The sequence below is a fragment of the Protopterus annectens genome, chromosome 10.part0, assembly GCF_019279795.1.
Source record: "Protopterus annectens isolate FY-2018-M chromosome 10.part0, PAN1.0, whole genome shotgun sequence".
Taxonomy (NCBI): domain Eukaryota; kingdom Metazoa; phylum Chordata; order Ceratodontiformes; family Protopteridae; genus Protopterus; species Protopterus annectens.
In genome coordinates, this window is record NC_056744.1 from 1,272,854,429 (window position 1) to 1,272,879,470 (window position 25,042).

General features: G+C 40.4%; 1 protein-coding gene across 1 annotated transcript in view; it reads left to right on the forward strand.

Moving 5' to 3' along the window:
• Positions 1–4,119: 4,119 nt before the first annotated feature.
• Positions 4,120–25,042, forward strand: part of MRPL55 (mitochondrial ribosomal protein L55) — a 172,339-nt gene continuing 151,416 nt past the window's right edge. Inside the window, exon 1 of the mRNA XM_044085974.1 lies at positions 4,120–4,255. Coding sequence (XP_043941909.1) covers positions 4,212–4,255 — 44 coding nt within the window. The 5' untranslated portion in view covers positions 4,120–4,211. The remainder of the gene's footprint in view (positions 4,256–25,042) is intronic.

The following is a 25,042-nucleotide window of genomic DNA, read 5'->3' on the forward strand; positions in this document are numbered from 1 at the left end:
TAGGGATCCTGCTGTATTGTCCTTAGCAGTGAACTAATTGCTAGGAACTGATGAAATGGTTTTATGGCTTCCATGTGCTATAACACATCTTAGCAAAGCTCTAAAGCTCTATCTGTATGTATGGTAAAACATATGTGCAAGACTCTGGTTCAGTTTCTAGTAAATGGGGGTAGTATGGGAACCAGAAGTCAGATGACCAGAAGCATGTGATCTCATATGTAATCCAGCACTGAAATTATGTTTTAATACTAGATGAGACAGAAGTCTCAGAGCAGTCTGTTTTTGAAACCTGACATAGAAGGATCACTCACCCACTTCATCATCCCCTGCTTTAGTAAGTAATCAGGGAACAGTAATTCTTTAGATCAGTCAGGAAAATATAGTGAGATTAGTTAAGTACTGTTTTTCTGTATCTGTGTGAATCTATTCATCTGTGTTATTTTAATATTCCCTGTGATTGAAACTCTGTATTTTCATGTTCTTTTTATTATTTTTTTATTAAATATATTTAAACTTTTCATTGTGGCAGGTCCTTTAGAGAACATTTTAACCTTTGAGTACTTATATTTATTTGGTGACACAGTGACCGCTCCTGAAAGCTTTGCTATTTGGTCAATATTGCCACTTATATTAATTTCACTCAGTATAATTGGGTACTCTTGTAAGAGCCTTAGAGTAGATGGCTGTAGAGTGTCCTGGTTGGAGTAACTACCTTATAGTCTGGACAGAGGGGCATAGCTAGTAAATCTGTGCCAGCCTTTCCCAGGTGTGCGAGGGGGGGATCAAATCTCAAAGAGTGTGTGTGTCAGCTACTTGGAGCAGGGACACAGAGCACTGGTTTCACAGAGAGAGTGGTGGGGGACTTGGCTTGGGACACTCGGCTGAGAACTCAACTCTATAGCTGTGCCAGTGGGGAGTCTTACTGGGGGCCTGGAGAGATAGAAAGAGATGGAAACCCAGACCACGGACTGAGTGCGTTCTCTATGCATTCTTAAGGGAAATTGTGCTTGGTGCAGACAGCTGCATCTGGAAATACTGTGTGTACCTGTCTTTGTTCTAAGTGAATGTCCTTCACCGGTGTCAGTCATGAGGATTCAGGCTCCTTGATTACTGGCCCAGAGAGGGGAATCACAAACACCTATTCCAATTCTGCTTGGTGCTTTTCTATTGGGGGGGGGGGCACTCCTTGGCATTACTCCAAGAGGTTTCTTTTTTATGTACTTGTTTCCCCACTGCACTTATAAAAACAATTACTCCGCCAATAAAACACCCTTAAGTATTGATCCAGTAGTTACGCATTTGGGAACATATGTACACAGTAATCTGGCCTTCGACCAACACACAGCCAAAACAGTAAGAAAACCATGCAATGTCGCTCAACTCATAAGCAAGGGTACGATATCCAGTTCCAAGGATGTTATAGTGCCACTCTGCTCAGCTCTTATCAGACCCATCATTGAATACAATGCCCACTTTAGCATGTACCTAACAAGACATATGCAACAGCTGGAATGGCTTCAAAGATTCCTCCCCAGCAGAGTAACGGTGAGTGTGGAAGAGAGGTGAAGAAGAGAGTACAGGCAGGATGGAGTGGGTGGAAAAGAGTGTCAGGAGTGATTTGTGACAGACGAGTACCTGTAAGAGTGAAAGGGAAGGTCTACAAGAGGGTAGTGAGACCAGCTATGTTATATGGATTGGAGACAGTGACATTGACAAACAGGCAGGTGTTTGAGCTGGATGTGGCAGAATTAAAGATGTTAAGATTTGCACTGGGTGTGACGAGGGTGGACAGGGTTAGGAATAAGTATATTAGAGGGTCAGCCCAGGTTGAAAGGTTTGGAAACAAAGCCAGAGAGGCACGATTATGTTGGTTTGGTCATGTGCTGAGGAGGGATGCTGAGTATAATGGGAAAAAGATGCTAAGTATGAAGCTACCAGGCAACAGGAAAAGAGGAAGGCCTAAGATAAGGTTTATGGATGTGGTGAGAGAGGACATGCAGGTGGTTGGTGTGACAGAGCAAGATGCTGAGGACAGGAAGAAATGGAAACAGGTGATCTGCTGTGGCGACCCCTAACAGGAACAGCCGAAAGAAGATGATGATGATGAATACCCTGCCCTACACCTTAAGGCCCTATCTCTGTAATCAGACTCCTCAGATCCAGCTCTGGTGGATTTCCTGCACATCTGTAAAACAAACAGCACCAGAAACACTAGATCCAAGGACTTGAACTTTCATGCTGGAGAGACCGAAATGTGTCTCATAAAAGGGTCTCTGCACTATGGAATAAGTTCCCCATGCACGTGAAGCAGAATTTATCTCTGACCCTATTAAAACAAAATCTTGATCGCTGGATAGGAAAACGCAAATTCACCCCTGGTCTATCCCTTATGTCTTTGATGGACAGAGGTCGTCAACATATCTCTCTACCTCTTAGAGCAAAAAATCTGGACCAAGCTATAAATAACGGCTGGAAGAAGGCCCAAAAATAGGGACACTTTTTAAATATTCTTACAAACTTAGAAAGTAGATAGAACAACAGTTTTTGCATTAGCATGAATTTTCTGAAGGGTATGACATCTGAAACTCAAATGACTGTCATTATTTCCTGACTTCAAACTTCAATGATTTGCCAGAAAACAACAATTTTATGAGAAACAGACCAAACGTATGAGGCAAAAATCTGGACATTCTGTGAAAATCTGTACAGCTGAACAGTATAGGCAGTTAAGTAAATGAATCCTTAACTAATATACCCCATAATACCATAATACAAAAAAAAAAAAAAATCATGTGCAGGGTGTTGGGCAGGGTTTGGGGCGGTCCTTTGTTACTGCGCATTTATTTATTTTATTTTTTTATTTTACATTTGTTGACCGGGAGTGTCCAACTGGATTACAAGTCCATTTTCAGTGGAGAAAAGCTCCAAGATTTTACAAAACATAGTTTAAAGGACAGACTTTTGAGATACAATTTCCATAGAAGAGACTTTGACATACATATTAACAGATAGGATACATTCGTTCTCTACAATATAATATTAAATTTTAGAAGATATTCCTAAATTTAGGATTTCTGTGATAGATTTACTATCAGAGTAAAAGCAGAGAGACGTAGAATAAGGCTCTGAGAGCAGATGATGCTCGCTATAGTTGAGAAGGATAACAAACTGATTCACTATATGTCTTATTTTAGTTGAGAAGGATAAATTGATTTACAATATATCTTCTCCTGGTTTTAGTTGCTTATGGCGAACTCAACATTGCTGGGGTAGTTTTCCCTAACTCCTGAAGAGATGGGATGAGCAGTAGATTAACAGTCCTAAATGGGTACAGTACTATGATTGGTTGGTTTAGCAGAGTTACTTAGATTAGGTGAAGTGTTCGAATGAGACATTAGTCGGGGGGGATAGAGGAGCACAGTTGATTATTCAAAAAGCGAGTGTAGACAGACTTACCAGCTTCCTTGTTACATTTGTTTACTTTGAGGAGGTTTTGTGTGCAAGACCGCATCTGGTGGGGTAGCGTTGTAAAACAAAGTACCCCGGCTAGCTACGCCCTTACTAACATATCCCACCATATAAACGTCTTAAGATTCTCGGGGACAAAACTGAAAAGGGTTACACGTCTCGTCTTACAGAAACCACGGTCTTTATTAGTTAAGCTATGAAATAAAAATGTATTAATGTCTCTTCCACTAAAATAAATAAATGAGAAAAATGGATTCTGATTTTTGAGGATTATTTTTTTCTTATTTAATCCCAATTCAAGTTTAGATATCATCTCACCGGAAAACGCGTATTTATTTTACCACATTCATATTCCCACTAATTGAGCCAGTACACTACACTATCGCCATAACAACTTATTTGCACAAATTCTAAACAGATTCTGCAACAGAACCGCGCATCAAAAGAATGCAACAATAACCAGGCTCGAATAAATAAAACCATTTACATAATCGGTAAATTGCTGTTATACTTCAGACTTACGTATAAAAATTCCCTGACTCCTGGTAATTATTAAATAAAAACTTTTTTTTTTTTATAAGACCTATAAAAGTGAAAATAAAAAACAGGCATTTCGATGGTTCACTTTTAGGCACAAATAGCTAGCACCGCCCCATGACATCATTGGGGTCCTTTCAACTGTGGGAGTTTGACCACGATCAAAACGGTCATAGAAGTTCGAGCTGTTTTCTAGTTAAGTTAGCATGTTGGTTTATTGTAAGTTAGCGGTGGCAGTCCGTTCTTTCAGGTAATCAGCGTGACTCAAGCCTGTTGAAGCTAGGGGGCTAGCTTACTGAACTAAGATTTTAATATGGTCTTTTTATAGTAAGGTTAACTTGCGAGTATGCACCGTATTTTGCTTTTCAAGTTGTTTGAATTCTATGTGAAATATAGTAACTTAGAAGACGCTTGTTTTACACATCCGGTCTTCTTGCCAATTAAGTGAGAGTCTAGTAACTGAAAAGTGGGGGCATTGCTGAGTAGTATTTTCAGCAACGACTCAGATCTGGCACGGAACCCAATACAGGTTGGCTTTGTATTGAAACTTTACCCCTCCGCGCGCGGGAAGGGGTTGGGCGTACAGGATTGACGGGGCTGATTGACAAGCCATGCAGATTATACAATGTCACGGGGAATATTTGTAACACAGGCTTCTTGCTTTTTTATGTTATCTTTAGAGTTATCACAGCTTTTAGAATACAAAATGTAAAACGGAGGTTAAAAAAGTGATCCTTATTTTCTACATTTGTAAGTGCACCGTCAAAACCACTCCATGTCCACGGAATCTGACTAGCTTAGTCACTTTGACACTACTGTGTTGTAACTTGTAGGGTAAGAAGCGGGGCAGCATGGGCGCAGTCCCACAAATTCCTGTTTTGCACCCCGGAACCAAAACCCGTGGACCCCCCCAGCTTTCTGTGGTAATGTTGTACAGTAATTGCTTTTGCAGGGGGACAAGCCCCACCTTTCTTTAAACATTTTTCTGAAGGTAACGCAACAAACAATATTCTAAGGCAGTGGGACAATAAAAAAAGACCTCCCAGAAGGTCGCCACCCGCACCTTTACAGAATAGGAATTTTAATTTGTGTAATAGTTTTTATACGTGCAGCATACTCTACGTTCGCCCCCCTCCCCGTTAAAGAATTGGAAACCCTGGTACCAGCAAATAAGGGAGAAAAGTCTTTGTATTGACTCGTCTTTCTGGTGATGGGTTTCCCATGTTTATTCAAAGCACTTTTCAAAATAAACGTTTTGGGCGGTGCTTGCTACTGCGCATCTGCTGGGGTAATGTTCAAATACAAAACCGTCAGGTTTTAGTTGTGATTCAAAGGACAAATAAGATGGATGTTATTCAGTCACATGATTGGGTTATAAACTTATATTGCTGAGGCAAAGTACCTGTGTATCGGTTTGTATTGCTGACTATAGTCGGGGTTGCAACCTTTTTAAATGCCCAAAGTGGGATATTTTTGCAAAACATACCCCCAGTCAGTGCAAACTGTAGAACTTCTCTCCCTTGCCCAGATAAAAGTTCATTCCTGTAGCATTTGAGTTGATTATGCTATTTTGTATAACATTTAGGTGTTTCAGATACAAAATAACTTTTATGCAACCATTTATGAAAACTTAGGAAATAGTTTTTCTCCTAAAATCTCAGGACATTTGACTCCCCTGAGGATGCAACTGCCCAGAGGGTAACCCTAGGTAGCTACTCCTAGAATGTTGTGGGTTTACTTAATAAAAGTTCAGCCCCAGGGTGGGACTGTGCAGTTGAAGGCATGCCGCTTTTATTGACGCAATAAAGGGGTGTGGTCACTCTTACATTACTTAGGAATCTCTTTGATGGCAATTTTGACATCACAAATGTATAGTAAGGCATCAAGGTGAATGCATATTCTTCAGGCCTATGTATCATGTGTAAGTAGATTCAAAAGTATATTTTTCTGCATAGATTAAATCACATAATTATTATCTCAGATGCACTCTGAAGAAAAATAGTTATCTATCCATTCATCCATCAACAGCTCCTTCTGCCATTTTCCATTTGGGTTGTGGTGTCACTTAAACAGTGAAAATCATCTAGAGCCAACGTTCATACTGCTGGGTGGTAACCCTGTTGTGGCTGTCTTCCACATCATACACTCACACATATGGTCAATTTAGGGTGTCCAATCCACCTACTGCATGGCTTTGGAATGTGGAATATTGGCATCTGTAATGATAGGTGGTACTGCCAGAGATGCCAGGAGAAATAGGGCAGTGAATTTGTAACAAATGCCAGCACAGCTAGCTGGAATTTTGTAAATAATTGTATATCATTTGTATATCGATCTGATTTGTAAAGATGCTTGTGCTGAAAATGTGTTTGTGAGGTTTGCTTGTATGGGCTAGAGAATAGTTGGCATCTCCTGTAGGAAGAGTGAAGTGGTTTTATGACTTCCAGCAACTGCACCACATCTGAGCAAAGCTCTATCTGTGTGTATTGTAGCACATAAGTGCTAAACCCTGGTAGCTTCTAGTGATGAGGGAATAGTGTGGGAAACGGTGTCAGATGACCAAATGTATGTGATGTCATTCTGTACAGAAATGTTTTAATATTGGAGGAGACTGAAGTCTCAACAGCATTCTGTATTGTCTTGGATCTGACAGCAAGGACCATTCCCCCATCTTGCCTTGCTCTATTCAGTAAGTAAGAAGGGTGATTCTTTTAGTCAATCAGGAATAGATAGTGAGACTAGCTAAATACTGTTTTTCTATAACTGTGTGAAACTTTCCATCGGTGTTGTGTTTAATATTCTTTTTGAATGAAATTCTGATGTTTACTGTGAATAGATATTTAGTATTTTCTTGTTTTTATTATTTATTATTTAAGCTTTTTATCATGGGTGGTCCTTTTTAGAAAATGTTTAAGCTGTGAGAGTATTTGCATATATTTATTTGGTGATAACTCTGGCCACTTCTGAAAGCCTTGCTGTTTGGTCAGCATTATCATTTGTATTAACTTCACTCAGTATCATTGGGTACAGTAGCTGGCAGGGGTTCTTTTTGTAGTGATGACTACCTTATAGTCTGGGCTGAAGAGGGCACAGCAGATGAATCTCCACCAGCCTTGCCCAGGTGTGTGTTTGTGCAAATCCAATCTCATCTCAAGAGTGTGTGTGTCAGCTGCCTAGAGCAGGGACACAAAACACTAGTTTAACAGAGAGGGTGTGGGATGACTTGGCTTGGAACTCCAGCTAAGGACTCTACTCTGAGCTATGCCAGTGGGGAGTCTTATTGGGGGTCTGGACAGATGTAGAGAGGAACCAGCCCCCGGACTGAGTGTGTTCCCTGGGTGCTCTTAAGAGAAATTGTGCTTGATACAGAGAGGTCTGCATCTGGAAATACTGAGTGTAATCCATTTGTATTCCAAGTGAAAGCCCTTCTCCGGATTCAGGCTCCAGGCTCCATGACTACTGACCCAGCATGGGGGCCCTCACAGCATCATATTTGGTTTATATAATTCAAATCTACTTCATACAAGTATGTTGATATCTCTGCCTGCTAAACCATTGCTAGTTTAATCTCTGTGTTGATAAATTATCAGGCTGTCGGAAGATCAAGAAAGCAAAAATCAGCAATGCAAAGTGTAATGGTTTTGCTTGTACTGCCCAGCCTGTGAACCAGTTTGACAAGTTTAGCAAACAAAATATTTATAAAAACATGAAAGGGAAATTATCCTCATTCTGCAATTCAAAGTAAAAGTCGCAGTGGTATATCTGATACCTAGCTAGTGTACACTGGATGATGCTATTCAAAATGCACCTTCATCAGCTGTCTCACTCATTTTGGTTGTAAAAAAAAAAAACTTGTTTTGGTTGTTGTAAAAGAAAAAAAAAACTAATGTGGGTTAAGAAATATTCCATGCTGCTTAGTGGCACTGTGAGTAAATGCATATATTTCATTTTCTGTAGTCCACATACTTTCATTTTTAAAAATAGATACACTTATCTTCATTGCATTTGGCAGTGCTGCACACAAGTCTGTTTGCATGTTACACAATTTGCCATTTGTCACAATCAGCTGTCCCATGGGGGGGGGGGGGGACTGAGATAGACTGCACCTAAACAGAAGTAAATACAGCCCAAATCTGTCATACTCCATCAAGCTATAAAACAATAAGTAAATTAGCAATCAAGCAAGTAAGCTGCAGATTGTGATAAGACTGAGATGTGGTACCTAGCAGCCACAGGAATCAGAAGCACATACTCATCCAAACCGAAAGCATACATGCAGAAGTAAGATGTGACTTTGATCTGTAAATACTTCAGAACTTGGTAAAGTCAATGAAGTGCAGATTAAGTTGCGGGACCTAAGGTGGAATCCACCCAGTCAGAAACATCCATGTCAAACCTCCTTCATTGGAATACACTATTCCAGTTTCCATCACAGTTACATTGTAAAACAATAAATGTAGGTGAGTATTCAAAGTGTACAGTGCCACGACACTTTGAATATTCATAAAACAAAACTTTGGGCACTAACGATGGATGACGTGTGTGGGGCTTGGGTTATCTCGACTTGAGCCCCATTGTTTCTGTGTCAGAGTTTTTGGTAATTTTTTTTAAGTAAAGTACATTTAAACAATGAGGTTGAAATAGACTTCAAAACTCCTTTGTACCCTGAGGTCAGTACAGATGCTTTTACAGTTTGTAGGTCTAGATAAACACAAATAAATGCTATCAACATTTGACCTAGTAAAATTTATCATGTAGTTATTACTATGCCCCAAAAAATTGAGGCTGTTCAATTGAAGCACTGCTGCTCTAACATTATCAATCTCTCAGGACTAATTGAAGAAGTGTTTGCTGCTAATTGTAAAATAAATGAGAGAGATTGCAGGAAAGTTAAGTGGTTAGGGCATATTTTCGGCTGGGATATATGAACTAATAGGAAAACTGTCTTGTGGTTAGTATGGAGAAACAAGAAAGCGGAAATAATTGCATGGCGAAGCAGGAAAAGGTTGGTAAGACAGTGGGTTGTGGTTTTGAACGAGTTGTATGGTATGAAGGAAAAGATGGGGATAAATTAGCTGGAAACTACATGATATTAGTATGTAGAAAAGTAGTTGTATGGAGAAAGTGAGAGCAGTAGAAGTACTCTAGGATACTCCTTCCATTTTCACAAATAAACTTGGAACTTGGCCTGCCCCAACAGTCAAAATCGAATTATTGCTCACATTAAAGTCAACCACCTTAGCAGCAGACAGTTTACCTGCTGAGTACCAGAAAATGGCGTCAGAGACCCTTAACTACTTGTCTCTATTCTTATAAACTATGTTACAGGCCTCTGGAAAAAGTGTTATAATCCTGCACAAATGGGACACACACCAAGAGAAATTTTGGCAACTTAGTTAACTGTTTCCATGACTTGTCTAATCAAATGTAAGATAAAATAACACTTTTCCAGAATTCCAGCAAATGTAGACCTGTAGGTCTCTTAGCACCTGTATCAAAAATCCTGAAAAATGTATCCATTCACAAATTCAGTAATCCTCTCCTGTCTTACACCCACCATAGTTTTCTTCCCAAACATATCACAGCCATCCTTCTCAAGTTTCACAAACACCATAAAACTCAAAAATTCTGACCACCAACGTCAAGGACAACGGATGATACCATCAAAAGCATTTGATACTTTGCTCTGTTGTGACTCCATAGCAGTCTCACAAAGAGACAGTATGTGGTAAAATAGCTCCAGGATTTTTCACCTTTCCTACCTGCTTCATTGAAGTCTCACAGAGTTCAGTACTTGGTCCCTTCTTACTCAGTTTATTAGTTATCTTTACACAGCGACCAAGCACACGACCAAGTTACAGTATGCAGATAAACTAATACCCTTCACCCAAAACCATTTCCCAGACAAAAAACAATCTTTCGGGATAATTTCTGAAAATAACCCCAGAACATAAAAGGCACGACAATAAAACTACTGGAATAGATCAAATATTAAAATACCATCATAGCACCCAAAAAAGGAAACTAGACAGCTATTATACAAAGTTGTTAGTTTTACCACTAGTCTACCAAGAAAATAATCACTATTGCAAAGCCTTAAAACAAAAATACTGGTTAGAGCTCTAATATCTACTCAAAGCTATTTAAAGCAAATAATTTAAAATACAAACCAGAAAACTCTCCAGCACTACAAAACACCACAAATTATTATTCTATGGCCAGGGGAACTATGCTATTAAAATACATCGCTTTCACTCTCTACCAAATCTAATAATACTGCTGGTGACTCAATCTACTCCTGCTTTCTCTCCAAACTTTGGAAAAAAAAGAACTTGAAGAATATGAACATCTGGCTATGCTCCTGCTTCAACCCCATGGTAATACCTTAACTGTAAACACCAAAATGTGTTTATTTACTATTTGGTATTTCACTGCATCCTGATGTCACTATATGCAATTGTCTGCCTCCTGCCCTTTGCTCTGTTTGAAAATACAAGTGTCTCTTATATCACCTCTCTCTCATTTAACCATATATGTCTGCAATACTTTGTCATTCCACCTGAACTTGTTCTTCGGCATCAGTCCAAAGTATTCATTTTTGTTGTTCACAGATATCTACTGCAGTATTGTAACTTATAATGTCATTCTTTATCATAGTTATAGTATTCTAAACAGAAGAGATCTCCTGCCCAGGGCAGCCCTTCATCTGACCAGTATATCAAAGCCTAATCTTGTACACAGTATGTCATAGTTATGCTCCCTGCACAGAACGTAGGGCATAAAAGGGATGTATGGGCGCAGCTACCTAGAACTTCTTTGCTGCCACTTTGAACTCTATTATTGCTAGTTGGTCTGAACGCTTTGTTGCTGTGCTGAATACCTAGCACCCAGATAAGTGCCCTGTTGGGAAGGGATTAGGATTAGGAATAAGGATTGTCACGTCAGTGTGTACAGCAGATTCCCCATAAGTATTGTCACAGTTTTTTTTACTTCCCACAACCATACCTTTTGCACTTGGTGCAAAGCGTTTGTGCCTAAGACACTTTGAAGCCATTTGTCTGGAAAGCTAACGGCTTTAACAGTTAACCCAGGGTACCATGGTAGAATCCTTTAATCCTGAGATACTCCTGCTAGGTAAGAAGGCCAAGAAATTTCAGATGGATTATTTAGCTGCACAGCCTCCACGGGCCATCCTCTATAAGTAGGTGTTCTCTCTATAGGTCATTCGGCATCTGCATAGGATTCCTGTGCCACGACCCCATTGAAGGCCAGCATGGATCCATTTTTTCACATGTCGTCTGTGGCTCTACAAGCATGTACTCCAGACATCGAGGAGGAACTGCAGTTGATTGTCTCGTCGGGTCCTAGAGGGATTCTGTGGATGTTGGTCAGGGAGGAAGTTCCTGGTTCTGTTATTCCAATCTCACCAAGGATTGGAATCTCTAGTATTTGTTAGGGCTGATGTCCTTTCTAAGAAAAGACAAAAAATGAAGCATCTTTCAGTGTGCCCTAAGGAGCCTCAAAGGGAATGGCGAGAGTTTATTCGGGACTTTTTTTCTAACTTGAAGTCCCTGAAGCCTCCTCAATGAGTTTTGGTATCTGTACCCCTTCTAAAAAGCTTAGTGAACTGGATTCGGCAGATGAGGATTCAGTGACTGATGAGGGGGCATTGTCCTATTCTTCACAGATGCCTTCCTCTTTGGCTTGTGGTTCTGATGTGTTGGAGTGTTAGCTCTTGAGTCTCCTTTTGAGGAATTGCCCTTTGGTGGGAACACAATTGGTAGGATGATGGAATACTTTAGGTGGAATTCTTCTCAAGTGTCTTATATTCAGAGGAGATGTTATGAGTTGCTTCAGGTGGATACTCTGTGGCAGTTCCTCTTGTTTTGGCTGCCTTGTTAGACAACTTTCATTGCTGCTTCCAAGTCTCCTGATTCTCAGCCTCCTGCTCCTAAAAAAAACCTGATGGTCTCTATAAGGTTCCTGAGGATTTGTTTTGGTAGGACATGTGCATTTAAGAGACCTCAGTCTGTCTGGAGCTGGTTTGTTGTCCATCCAGTGTGTAATGTGATTTCTGTAAAGTATATTTTTGAAATATCTATTTTCATCACTCATGCAGATCATATCCTTATCCCAGGCATTAATCATATCTGCCATTATATTCAGCTCTGTACACACTATGTAGCCAGCCATTTATGGACTAGAATCGTCCCTTTAAGTTAGTTGTGTACACCTGTGAAATTGAGGCCATACCAGTCTCGTCTTTTTCAGCTGCATCCATTTCTGATTTCCTTTATCTTGCAGCCCTATTGCTTTTACAAACGATAGGGAACAGACCATATGTAGAAGATCCTTCTAGTTATTTTCATCTCTCTCACTCTCTTTTGTCCAACCTGGCTACTTCCTTATGTGTGGAAGATTATTTGAGGATAGTGGACATTTTAATATTAACACAGTATGGGCTATTTAATATGTACACATTCAGAAACCATTTTAAACATGTTATTTTGGTCCTTAGAGTAATTTTAACTTGGTCTGTTTTTTTTTTTTTTTTATTATTTATTTTATTTTAATTCTGAATTGGCCCTAGATCTGTCTGGTTATTTCAGTCGTCTTCTGATTCTAAGAGTATGTAATAGGGCCATTTGGTCTTCCTTTGAGACAGTTCTTGCTGTGTTTACAACTACCCTTGGAGACAACCTCAGAAGTCTGTCTATGCAACTCTCATCACCGTTATTGTTTTCAAAGTTTGCTTGAAACAGGACTGGTTCTGATACTTCTGGTTGCTCATAATTTTAGAACTTTCATGCATGAGTCTTGTACAGCCTTCCATCTTCCACATGAGCAACACTGAATCTTGAGCGGCTTTGCTAACTGTTTCAGCTTCAGGCTGTGGACAGACTTTCCTGTGTTTTTGCATTTTTACCCTGTTACATTGTCGCCTCATAGCAAGACGTTGGCCCGTTAGATTCTCAGCTAGAGCGTCTTCTGTGTGGAGGCATAAGTGAATGGGGCTTGCCTTCGTTGGAGGTTGTGCGTCAGGGCTGGTAACCCAGTACGTAAAAATCCACTATCAATCATTAGCGGACCAGACTTCCGCTGTGGGAACCCTAACCGGGAAAAGCCAAAAGACACAAACAAACCCTGTTACCAACCTTTGTGTAGTACTCTTCTGCAGTTTCTGTTAATAGATTTCATTCTAGTATTTCCTTTATTTTATGTTGATTTTCCAGGTGTCAGTAATGTAGCTGAAGTAGATTACTTGCTTTCCTGATGTCTGCCTGCAAACAGTTGATCTGATGAGGGAGCCAAGTCCCTGCAGTGGAATATGTGTGCAGTATAAATCTTTGGGATGTCGCTCCTCATAGCGCTTTCATACAAGGTTATTCACTGTTTGTGTAGTTCTTCCTTTTGTCCCTTTGATTGCAAGGTGTGTGTGTGATATATGATATATATATATATATATATATATATATATCTGTGTGTATATTATGCACATATGGAGTAATGACCTTCACTGAATCAACATTAACATTGAAACACTAATGTCGATACCTGTCTGACTGTCTGAGCACCGCCAAGGTTACTCCTCAGAACATTCTATATTTAAAAAAATAATAATAAATAATGCAGGTGGTCAGTACCCCTTGCACCCCAGACCTAGTGCTAATTATATATATTGACTCCAAGATTGCACGATTCCTGAGGGAAGGGGCATATTTTTCTTCCTTGGTAATCCTACTTTATCACATATCTGTTGCCCATATGCAGTGTCAACCAACATGGGTCAACAATACATAGGTTGATGGGTAGCCTTGATCGACTAGTCAAATGATAACCATATATATAAGTATTTTTAATATCTGTAATTCAGTAGTCGCCAGCTGACCTGTTTGGTAGCAATATGAATTTGAGGGAGGTCTACGTCCAGCACAAGTGACTTATTTATAGAAAGTTTTAATGCTGGATCTTCTTTAACATGTTTGTTAAATAATTCAAATTTCTTTTTCTATTCATAGTGCTCTTATCAGGTTACATTTTACTCCTAATAGCTTTCTTTAAACATAGTTACCACTGACATATTGGATGTAAGCAGCTTTATGTTAGAATGATGCACAATTTACCAAAAAAAAAATCGACTTGATCAGATGAGATCAAGCACCTTTTTCCAAATGCACATGTAAATGATCGCACTTTTGCAATGTGCCCATTTAGTGACAAGGTCCTTCCTCCAACTTGGTAAACTCTACAGCTGTACTGCAGTGGGGTGATGAGAAATTCTGCAATTAAGTGTGCACATGTTTGCCTAAATACCAGTCCTACACTAACTATTTAGCCTTTGGGCTTGACCTGGTTGGGGACATTACAGTCTGGCAAAATGGCCATTGTCACCGGTAAGGAAATGGTACATATTTTCAAGAAACTGCTTCATTTCAAGCCTCTGCACTGCTTGCTTATTTTCTCTGTTTGGCATTTATACAACTGCTCCATCCTTTTTCAGTCCCTCTGATGTCAGAAGTTTACTCTTGTGTTTCAGAATTGTAACTTTTATTTTACATTTACTCTTACTTCGTTAATAATTACACCATCTTATTGTTTCAGCAGCTGTATATGTCTGCTGTCTTGAGTGCTTGTGTTTGACCCATGCTAGTGGATCATTAGTAGTGCTTAAGTCATCTTACAAACCTTCAGTTTCTGGTCCAGCAGCATTTTGGAATAAATCAGGTTTTAGTGAAATACCAAGTGGAAGACTTAAGGAATTTTAATGATTCATAAAAAGCAAAACTGTTGACAAATAATGGTTTGCATCTAGTACCAAAAAGGACTGATGTGGCAGGTTTAAAACCGCTTCCTCAGGGTAAGCAATGGATAGTATGTGTTTATTTTTTTTAAACTGCCTTATTCAGATTTTGCAGTTCAGCGTATCTGCAACTCTAATCTCTGAAAACGAGGGACCATGCTGTTTATAGTTTTTAACTCTACATGACAGCTGTGCTATGATTTTCTTCACTTTAGTTCTTGCTTCTTCACATGAAAGCACCAGCAGCTCTCAAGAGTGAGCATATATTACTGGCATACCATCAGAATTTGTGTGTTACTTTATCCTGGCAATTTTTCAAAGCCTTTAAAGAAATCTATTCAGTCATGAAGGTTATCATTGCCATGGTTCTGCAGATTATCTGCTCTATCTCTTTGAGTGTTGTTATACAGATGTTTACACTGGATCTGTTTTTTTATTGTCCCTTGCTTTTCACAGTCCAAGTGACTCAGAAGTAGGAAAATTAGCCAGCAGAACTTAAAGTAAATAAATGAACCTTGGAGAAAGTAATTCACTTACAAAGTTAAAAATTGACTCACTGTAATTGTCAGCAAACATATAATTTATTTTGATGGATTAGACAAGATTATGAGGCAAAATCAGAGACACTGCAGAATTCTGGACAATATAGAGATGTGTGCTGGTATTTGTTTTTTAGAAGTTAGTAGAGTGGGGAAGCGAGGTTGCTGATATATAGCAGGAGGAGATGTGGGGTTGAAGGTCTTGTCACAGAGTAAAAATTGGATTTGTATAGTTTTTGCTTTGCCATTTTCTTTTTGGGTACATTATTGTTTGATTTCATGAGCTTTGAACATATGATTGTGTATTTGTATGGACGTGTGATCATCATCATCTTTCGGCTGTTCCATTAGGGGTCGCCACAGCGGATCATCTGTTTCCATTTCTTCCTTACCTCTGCATCTTGCTCTGTCACACCAACCACCTGCATGTCCTCTCTCCCCACATCCATAAACCTTATCTTGGGCCTTCTTCTTTTCCTGTTAACTGGTAGCTTCATCCTTAGCATCCTTTTCCCAATATACTCAGCATCCCTCCTCAGCACATGTCCAAACCAACGTAATCTTGTCTCTCTGGCTTTGTCTCCAAACCTTCCAACCTGGGCTGACCCTCTAATATACTTATTCCTAATCCTGTCCACCCTCGTCACACCCAGTGCAAACCTTAACATCTTTAACTCTGCCACATCCATCTCTAGCTCCTGCCTTTTTGTCAGTGCCACTGTCTCCAACCCATATAGCATAGTTGGTCTGACTACCCTCTTGTAGACTTTCCTTTTCACACTTACTGGTACTCGTCTGTCACAAATCACTCCTGACACTCTCTTCTCCACCCAATCGATCATGCCAGTACTCTCTTCTTCACCTCTCTTCCACACTCACCATCATTCCTCTCATTCACACACATATATTCTGTCTTAGTCCTGCTGACCTTCATTCCTCTTCTCTCTAGAGCATATCTCCATCTCTCGAGGGTCTCCTCCACCTGTTCCCTACTCTCATTACAGATCACAAACATCATAGTCCACAGGGACTCTGTCTGATCTCAACTGTCAACCTGTCCATCACCAGTGCAAATAAGAAAGGGCTCAGAGCTGATCCTTGATGTAATCCCACCTCCACCTTAAACGCATCTGTCACTCCCACTGCAGACCTCACCGCTGTCACACTACCCTCGTACATATCCTGTACCACTCTTACATACTTTTCTGACACTCCCGACTTCCTCATACAATACCACAACTCCTCTGTAGGCACCCTGTCATATGCTTTCTCTAAGTCTACAAAAACACAATGCAATTCTCTGTACTTCTCCAACACTCTCAGAGTAAACTTTGCGTCTGTAGTGCTCTTTCCCGGCATGAAACCATACTGCTGATCACTAATCATTACGTCCCTTCTTAACCTAGCTCCCACTACTCTTTCCCATAACTTCATGCTGTGACTGATCAGTTTAATCCCTCTGTAGTTACTACAGGTCTGCACATCACCCTTATTCTTAAAATCTGGTACCAAAACACTTCTCCATTCCTCAGGCATCCTCTCACTTTCCAAAATTATATATTATGTGATGTGATGCATATATACTTGTGTGATGCCCCACCACTGGCCCAGGAATCAAGGAGCCTCAGTCCTCATCACTGGGAGACATATACACTGGGAGGATGACAAGTACACACACAGTAAAGTGCAATTTCCCTTAAGAGCACACAGAGACCACAGTCAGTCTGGGGCTGGTTTCTCCAGATCCCCAATAAGACTTCCCACTGCCACAGCTATAGAGTTGAGATCTCAGCTGAGTGGCCAAGCCAAGACCTCCAGCACTCTCTCTGTCCAACCAGTGCTTCGTATCCCTTCCCAAGTAGCTGACAACACACTATTTTGAGGTTTGATTTACACACACACACACACACACACACACACACACACACACACACACACCTGGGAAAGGCTGGCACAGTTTACTAGCTATGCCCCTTTCTGCCCAGACCATAGTTTTGACTGCTACCAGCCACTTCTTAGCTACTTTAAGGCCCTTAACAAAGGATGTCCAGTCTTAATGTGTAATGTTACTGTTAACCCAAATGGTTGTTTGACCAAGAGCAAGGCTATTAGGAGTGGCTCACAGTGTCACCAAATAAATATGAAGTACTCCCAGAACTGAAATATGTCTCACAGATATCGGCCACAGTGATAGTTTTAAATATATTTAATAATAAAAGTTACATCAGAGTTCAAAATCACAGGAAATATTTCAAACAACATTGCAGGACAGTCTTGAATAAATAAAGAAAAACATCTAAACTAAGTTCAACTATATTCCTGTCTATATCTAAAATAATTATACTGTACCCTAGTACACTTATAGCAAGGCAAGACAGATGTGGTGAGTGGGTCTTCCAGCTGATGCTGTCAGGTCAAAGATAAAATACAAAATGCTCAAACTCTCTCTCGGAGTTCTTAAGTTAATATCACAAATATTGCTGCTGGGATACTTGCAGCATGACATCATTTCTTGTCATCTGACTTCAGTTCCCAGGCTCAAAAACAACAGCATTTAGCATCTACTTGTAAAAATACATAAACAAGGGGCTCTTCTTGGATCTAAGACAAATGGTGGAAGTTGTAAAACAATAAAACACTTTCACATCTCAAGCCTAGTATTTCTTTCTCTTTCAAGGTAGCATAGAGAACTTCCTAGTGTAGCCATCCTGCCTCTGGCTGTCATAAAGTAATTTAAAATTTCAGCTATTTTTCGGAAATTAACCTCTTGTGTTCCAGCCTCCACTGTCAAAATACATACATCCAAACAGTTGCAATAGTGTATATACATTTCTGTTCTAATCCAGCAGGGTACACTGTAGTCACACCTCTAAGCTCAGCACTGTACAAACCCTTTTCACACACACTACTGTACAAGCAGTTTGATATACACATAACATTCATTTCTAATGCAAATGCAACACAAGCATATGAATCATGTTGACATTCACAACTGACATATAATTATTTGCAAAAGTCCAGATAGCTGGCTGACAGTGTCTCCTTGTGTTACGCTTCTATATAAATCATATTAATATTCACAAATGACAGATAATTATTTACAAAATTCCAGATATCTGGGCTAGCAATATTTCCTTTTGTGATACCCCCCAAAGACCCAAGCTAGTTTTTCAAGTAACCCTTGAGAAAAGTTGCTTGAGAGGATGAGGATGAGCCTGAGCCTATCTGGGAATACACTACCCCCCATTCCCTGTCTTGACATTCCAGCTGCCTTTGCATTACTGACTCCAGTATTGTGCTGCACTGTGCTGTCATATACCTGCAACCCTAGGCTCCATCAAGTAATCTGGGATTTTGCTGGCTGGCTCTCTGTAGCTGTAGATCCCCCTCAGACTCCTCCTGCCTTTTACTGCAGATACTTAGCACCAGGGCCTCCCAATCATGGTAAGGTTTCATGGTGTTAACATGGTGCAATTTGTGCCTCTGCCTCCTGCCTAGCAGTTCTACCATGCAGTTAACAGCACTGGCCTTCCTCTCCACTTTGAAGGGTCCCTCCCAAACTGCCTGCAGCTTGTATCTGACAAGAATGAGAACCATAACCTGCTGCCCCACAGCATACTCTCTAGCTCTTGCATTCTTGTCATACCAGACCTTTTTCTGCTGTTGGACTTCTGCCAGGTTCTCCAGGGCCAAGCCCATGAGTTCCCTGAGTCTTGTCCTGAGATTAGGACATATGCCACAATAGACTCCTTTTGGGATTTCCACTCACCCTCCCACTCATCACAAATCAGATCTAGAGGTCTCCTCACCTTATGCCCATACAGAAACGCAAAGGGTGAAAAACTTGTGAATTCCTGGGGTACCTCTCTGTAAGCAAACAGATGGGGCAAATGTCTGTCCCACTCCCTCTTAACCTGGTCTGCAAATGCCCGTAGTATTGGTCTTTACTGTAGATTTTAACCACTCCACCAGACCATTAGGTTGGGGATGGTAAGGGGTGGTCTTTAGGTGCTTCATCCCACACTGCTTCCACAGACAAGCCAGCATGTATGACATAAAATTGGCACCTCTGTCAGTATTTCTTTTGGGAAACCTACCGTGCTAAAAATCTCTAACAAAGCACAATATCCACAATTACCCACTGAAATGGCTCCTCAATCACAGGTAAAGGCATTAAAGAAGCTTTGACCTTGTCCCCTGTCCTTGCCTACCTTTTGGCACTGCTCACAGGTCCTGCAGTACCCTGTTAAATCTCTGGAAACCCCAGGCCAATAAAAGTTCTGCATAATACATCCCTTTGTACACTTTATGCCCATATGACCTGCAAAGGGAACATCATGGGCTATGGCTAGAAGTGATAGACAGCAGGCCCTGGGCACTACCAACTGCTGTATTCTCTCACCATCTAGCCACCCCTTAAGAGGTCCACTCTCTGTACAATAAACCTTTGCCCCAGTATACAGATTACCCCTTCCCCCTGGCAATCAGGTGCCTCACTGGCTACCTCCCTCAGGTTTTGTAATGTAGGGTCTGAGAGCTGAACCTGTCTCAACTCTCTCTTGGTAACCCGTCACAGCTCCCGTTCCACAGGAAGTCTGGTATCGTCTGACAGTGATGCCTTACTGTCAGCCTGGGTACTACTGCTCACCTCTGCCCTTGCAGTCACTCTGTCTAAGGTAACATTAGTACCCACAAGCAGCTGTGGCTCACCTTCAGTCTCACTGCTACAGGGTAGAAGTAACCACCACACCAGTCCTGGCTGCAAGTGTGCGGTCTGCCGGAGTCCCCCTAGGCTATCAGACCCACATGCTTGTCTCCAAGCCTGACTGCGTGATACTGCATGCACACACAGTACTACATTATCAGAATCGTACATCTGCAGGGATATCCTCAGACACATCTATTTGCCGGCTTCCTTTTCCACCCTCCCAGTCAAGATGAACCCTAGCCAAAGCTATTTGGAATGGGGGTCCCTCGTAAAACTCTGGATTAGACTGCCCAAGCAAGTAATGCTCCTGTTTAACCATTGCAGGCTTCACAATGGTTAGTCTTAGCAGTGCCGTTTCCCATTTACTAAAATAGGATATAACCTCTTGTGGTAGTTTGGTACTCTTGTCTCCACACAACTTAATGCCGGCATTCTGTCATTCCCACTTACTGGCTCTCCCACCTTTTGTTCTCCACCTTGCCATTTAACTCTCGATCCTGGACGTGCACCTGGACTAGTGGCTTCCCCTGTTACTGGTGCACTCTGTTGGGGCAGTTTGTTGCCCACCGTGGATTCCCTTAGATGCATGAGCAGCACTGGGTATCCCTTTCCTGTGCCGTGATGCCCTGCTTGCTAGGTATAGGTCTCCTCCTTCCCCAACTCATCTGCAGTATTGCATTGCCTGTCTGCTAACCAGATTCTCATTTATTTATTTATTTTCAACATTTGTTAACCGGGAAAGTCTGACTTGGAACAAAGACAATTTTCAGCGGATGCTTGGGGGGAAATGCTCCAGATGCATGTCTTTGTAATGTGGGAGGAAACCGGAGCACCCAGAGGAAACCCACACAAATGCAGGGAGGAATTGCAGACTCCACACAGAAGGCACCCCAGCCGAAAATTGAACCAGTGACCCTTTTGCTGTGAGACGGCAAAACTACCGCAGCGCTTTCCTAATCATCCTCCTATCATCATCTTCCTAGTCATGCCCTCAGGCAAAGTGCTAAGGGCTTGTTCCCTTACTAAAAGATCTGCCAGCCCTTCAGAAGTGATGACCTGACACCCAACTCACCCATCTATGAAAATAAGTGCTTAACTCTGCAATATATTCACACACACTGTCATCTGCCTTGCGTCTGTGCTCGCAAAACCTTTTCGTACAAGTTTCAGGTGATAACTTAAAACACTCAGACAGTTTTTAACAATATTATAATTTAATATTATAATTTAAGCAGTCCGTATAAGACAATTTAGAAGTAGCAGTTACAGCTTTACCATGGAGTAAGGGGGCCAGGAACCATACCCAGAGCCCTTGGTCAACATTATACTGTTTATATACCCTTTCAAACATATGAATGACGCTATTAAAGTTATCACTGTCTGTAAATTTGTGGGAGAAATTTACTGACCTTTGTTGCTTCTGGGGCTCGGTTACTCCCTTCCCCATTACCTCCATGATCTTGGCGAAGAGTCAGTTCTTGTTGCCTCTGCCTCTCATTCTCCTCAACTTCAAGACGTCTCAGTCTGTCCGCTGATTCTAGTGCTGTTTCTCCTTTTCTTCAGCCTCCAAATGCCAGAGTCTCTCTGCTGATTCTAGTTTTTAACGGTTTGAACTCTTTAACTCCAGACGGCTTTTTAAGTCCCCTGTGGAAAGGTTGAACTGTCCATTAAGTTGTACATGTCCAAGGCCTGGTTGCTGGTCTGTGATGCATTTGTGCCCAAGACTGCAATTTCTGCTTTAGTCAGGTTGGCATGCACTAGTTCTTTGGCCTGGCACATCTCAGCCAACTTTCTCCTTGTCAGCTTGCCATACTCCTGTGCTGATATTCTTGCCTGCTCTCCCTGACTGACTAAGCTAACAAAAAATAAATAAAACTATTGTGATATGAAACTCTGAATATTCCCTGTGTGGCTGAATGATAGTGCAAACACCTTCAGTGACCACTGTTTACAGGCTACAGGAGTTCAATATCCACACCAATGAATCCTAATATGTGGATATCCCACCACTGCAGACCAATTAATATGTGATGTGGATATCCCACCACTGCCACCAGTTAATATGCAATGCCCCACCACTGGCCCAGTAATCAAGGAGCCTCAATCCTCACCACTGGCAACAGTGGGGGACATACACACTGGGAGGATAAGTACACGCACAGTAAAGTGCATTTTTCCTTAAGAGCACATAGACCAAAGTCAGTCTGGGGCTGGTTTCTCCCTCTTTCTTCAGATCCCTAATTAGACTCCCCAGTGGCACAGCTATAGAGTTGATATCTCAGCTGAGCGGCCAAGCCAAGACCTCCAGCACCCTCTGTCCAACCAGTGCTTCGTGTCCCTGCTCAAGTAGCTGACACATACTCTTTGAGGTTTGATTTGTACACACACACACACACACACACACCTACACCTGGGAAAGGCTGGCACATGTTTACTAGCTGTGCCTCCTGACTAGACTGTAAGGTAGTTTTGCCTGCCACCAGCCACTCCTTATAAGCTACTGTAAGGCCCTTAACAAAGGGTGCCCAATGTTACTGCGTAATGTTACTATTAACCCAAATGGTAGTTTGACCATGAGCAAGACTATTCGGAGTGGGACACAGTGTCACCAAATAAATATACAGGTACTCCCAGAATTTAAATATGTCTCACAGATATCAGCCCAAATGATGGGTTTAAATGTATTTAATAATAAATAATAAAAGAACAAGAAAATACTCTGTAAACATAGTTACGTCAGAGTTCAAAATCACAGAAAATATTTAAAACAACATTGCAGGACAGTCTTAAATAAAGAAAAAACATCTAAGCTCAGCTATATTCCTGTCTATATCTAAAAGAATTATACTGTACCCTAGTACCCTTACTCATAGCAAGACAAGATAGATGTAGTGAGTGGGTCTTCCAGCTGATGCTGTCAGGTCAAATACAAAATGCTCAGTCTTTCTCTCTGAGTTCTTAAATTAATATCTCTAATATTGCTGCTGGGATACTTGCAACATGACATCATTTTTTGTCGTCTGACTTCAGTTCCAGGCTCAGAAACAACAGCATTTAGCATCTACCTGTGAAAATAACATAAGCAAGGGCTCTTCTTGGATCTAAGGCTAATGGTGGAAGTCGTAAAACAATAAAACACTTTCACATGCCAAGCCTAGTAATTATTTCTCTTTCAAGGTAACACAGAGAGCTTCCTAGTATAAACATCCTGTCTCTGACTCTCATAAAACTTTTCAGCTATTTTTCGGAACAGCTGTGTCCAGCCTCCACTGTCAAAATACATACTTCCAAACAGTTACAGTACTGTATATACATTTATGCTCTAATCAGCAAGGTACACAGTGGTCACACCTCTAAGCTCAGTACTGTACAAACCGTTTTCCAAGCTATTTTTCTTAAATTAACCTCCTGTGTTCCAGCCTCCACTGTCAAAATACATACATCCAAACAGTTACAATAGTGTGTATATATATTTCTGTTCTAATCCAGCAGGGTACACACTGGTTACATCTGTTAGCTCATTAATGTGCAAACCCTTTTCACACACACGTCTGTACCAGCAGTTTGATATACACATAACATACAGTTCTTATACATTTGTAACACAAGCATATGAATCATGTTGACATTCACAACTGACATATAATTTGCAAAATTCAAGGTAGCTGGGCTGGCAATATTTCCTTTTGTGACAACTTGTATGTATGTGAGGTTAATATCTATCAATCTGTATGTATAAACATATGTACAGTATATTTGTGTGTTTATACGGTCCTGTCTAAGACACTGGAACAGCAGGACTGTAGCGACTGCAATAAACATCTCACAGGCTCAAGCTGTTTGTACCCGTAATCCCTCAATGCGAATCCTCTAGATCTCTTCTCTGAGCTTGAGTGCTTAAGGAATGGATTTGGGTGTTTATAGCTATCCCTTTTACTTTCATAGAATTACTGTTGGGCTAGTTTTGATTTAACGGTCCTACTTCTTTGATTTGAGATTCTTACAGGATTTTGTTACTATTTTCTTAATAAAATTTTTATTGAAATCAAAACTGAAATATACACAGTTATTAAAATAATTGTACAGATTTTTGATACATTAGATAAAATAAAAAAAAGTGGTGGTATAAACAATAATACCATAAACTATATACAGAAATGTTCACTGTGCAAGAATGAAATATTACTAGGCTAATGGAAAAAGGATTTGATTTTACATTCAGGTTATTGGTTTTCTAGTAGTTCAGATGTACTCTTCCAATATTTATATGTTGTACTCCTTGAGGATCTAGATCTAATTGTCAACATTTTGAGTTTGGAAGCATCCTTGAGAAGATTTTTAAAATTTTGAAAAGATGGACTATGTGAAGATTTCCAATTTTTTGTGACTTTCCTGGCGGACAATATAGACCATAATATTGAATATTTGCTGGATTTTACACATTTTGGGATTGGAGTGTTAAATAGAATAAGTGATTTAGTAATAATAAAATTATCTGTAAAGATTGCTTGTAAGAAGTTAACATCTTCCCAAAATTTCTTTAAAAGTGAGCATTCATAAAATATATGTATCCAGTCTGCATTAATTTCCTTCCTACATCTCCAACATAAAACATTATCTTTAGTTATCTTGCTGATATTATGAGGTGTAAGGAATGATCTGTTTAAAAATCTCCAGGTGAAAATTTTCCATTTGTGTGAAGATGTTGTTTTACCAGCAGATGGAAGAATATTTAATTTATCCTTATCTGAAGGATGGGCATTATTAGTGGTGGTAAAAAATTCCCAGTAATTATCTGTATATATATATATATATATATATATATATATCCAAGTCTGATTTTATTGTTTTATATATGAGAGAGAGAGACTAACTTTCAGTGAAATGTTCTGTTGAGTTAAGAGAGTTAAAAGATGTATCAGACTAGGAATTGAGGTTTTAATTGAAGGAGGGATTAGATAGAGTTTACCCTTGATGTATCTCCTTGCT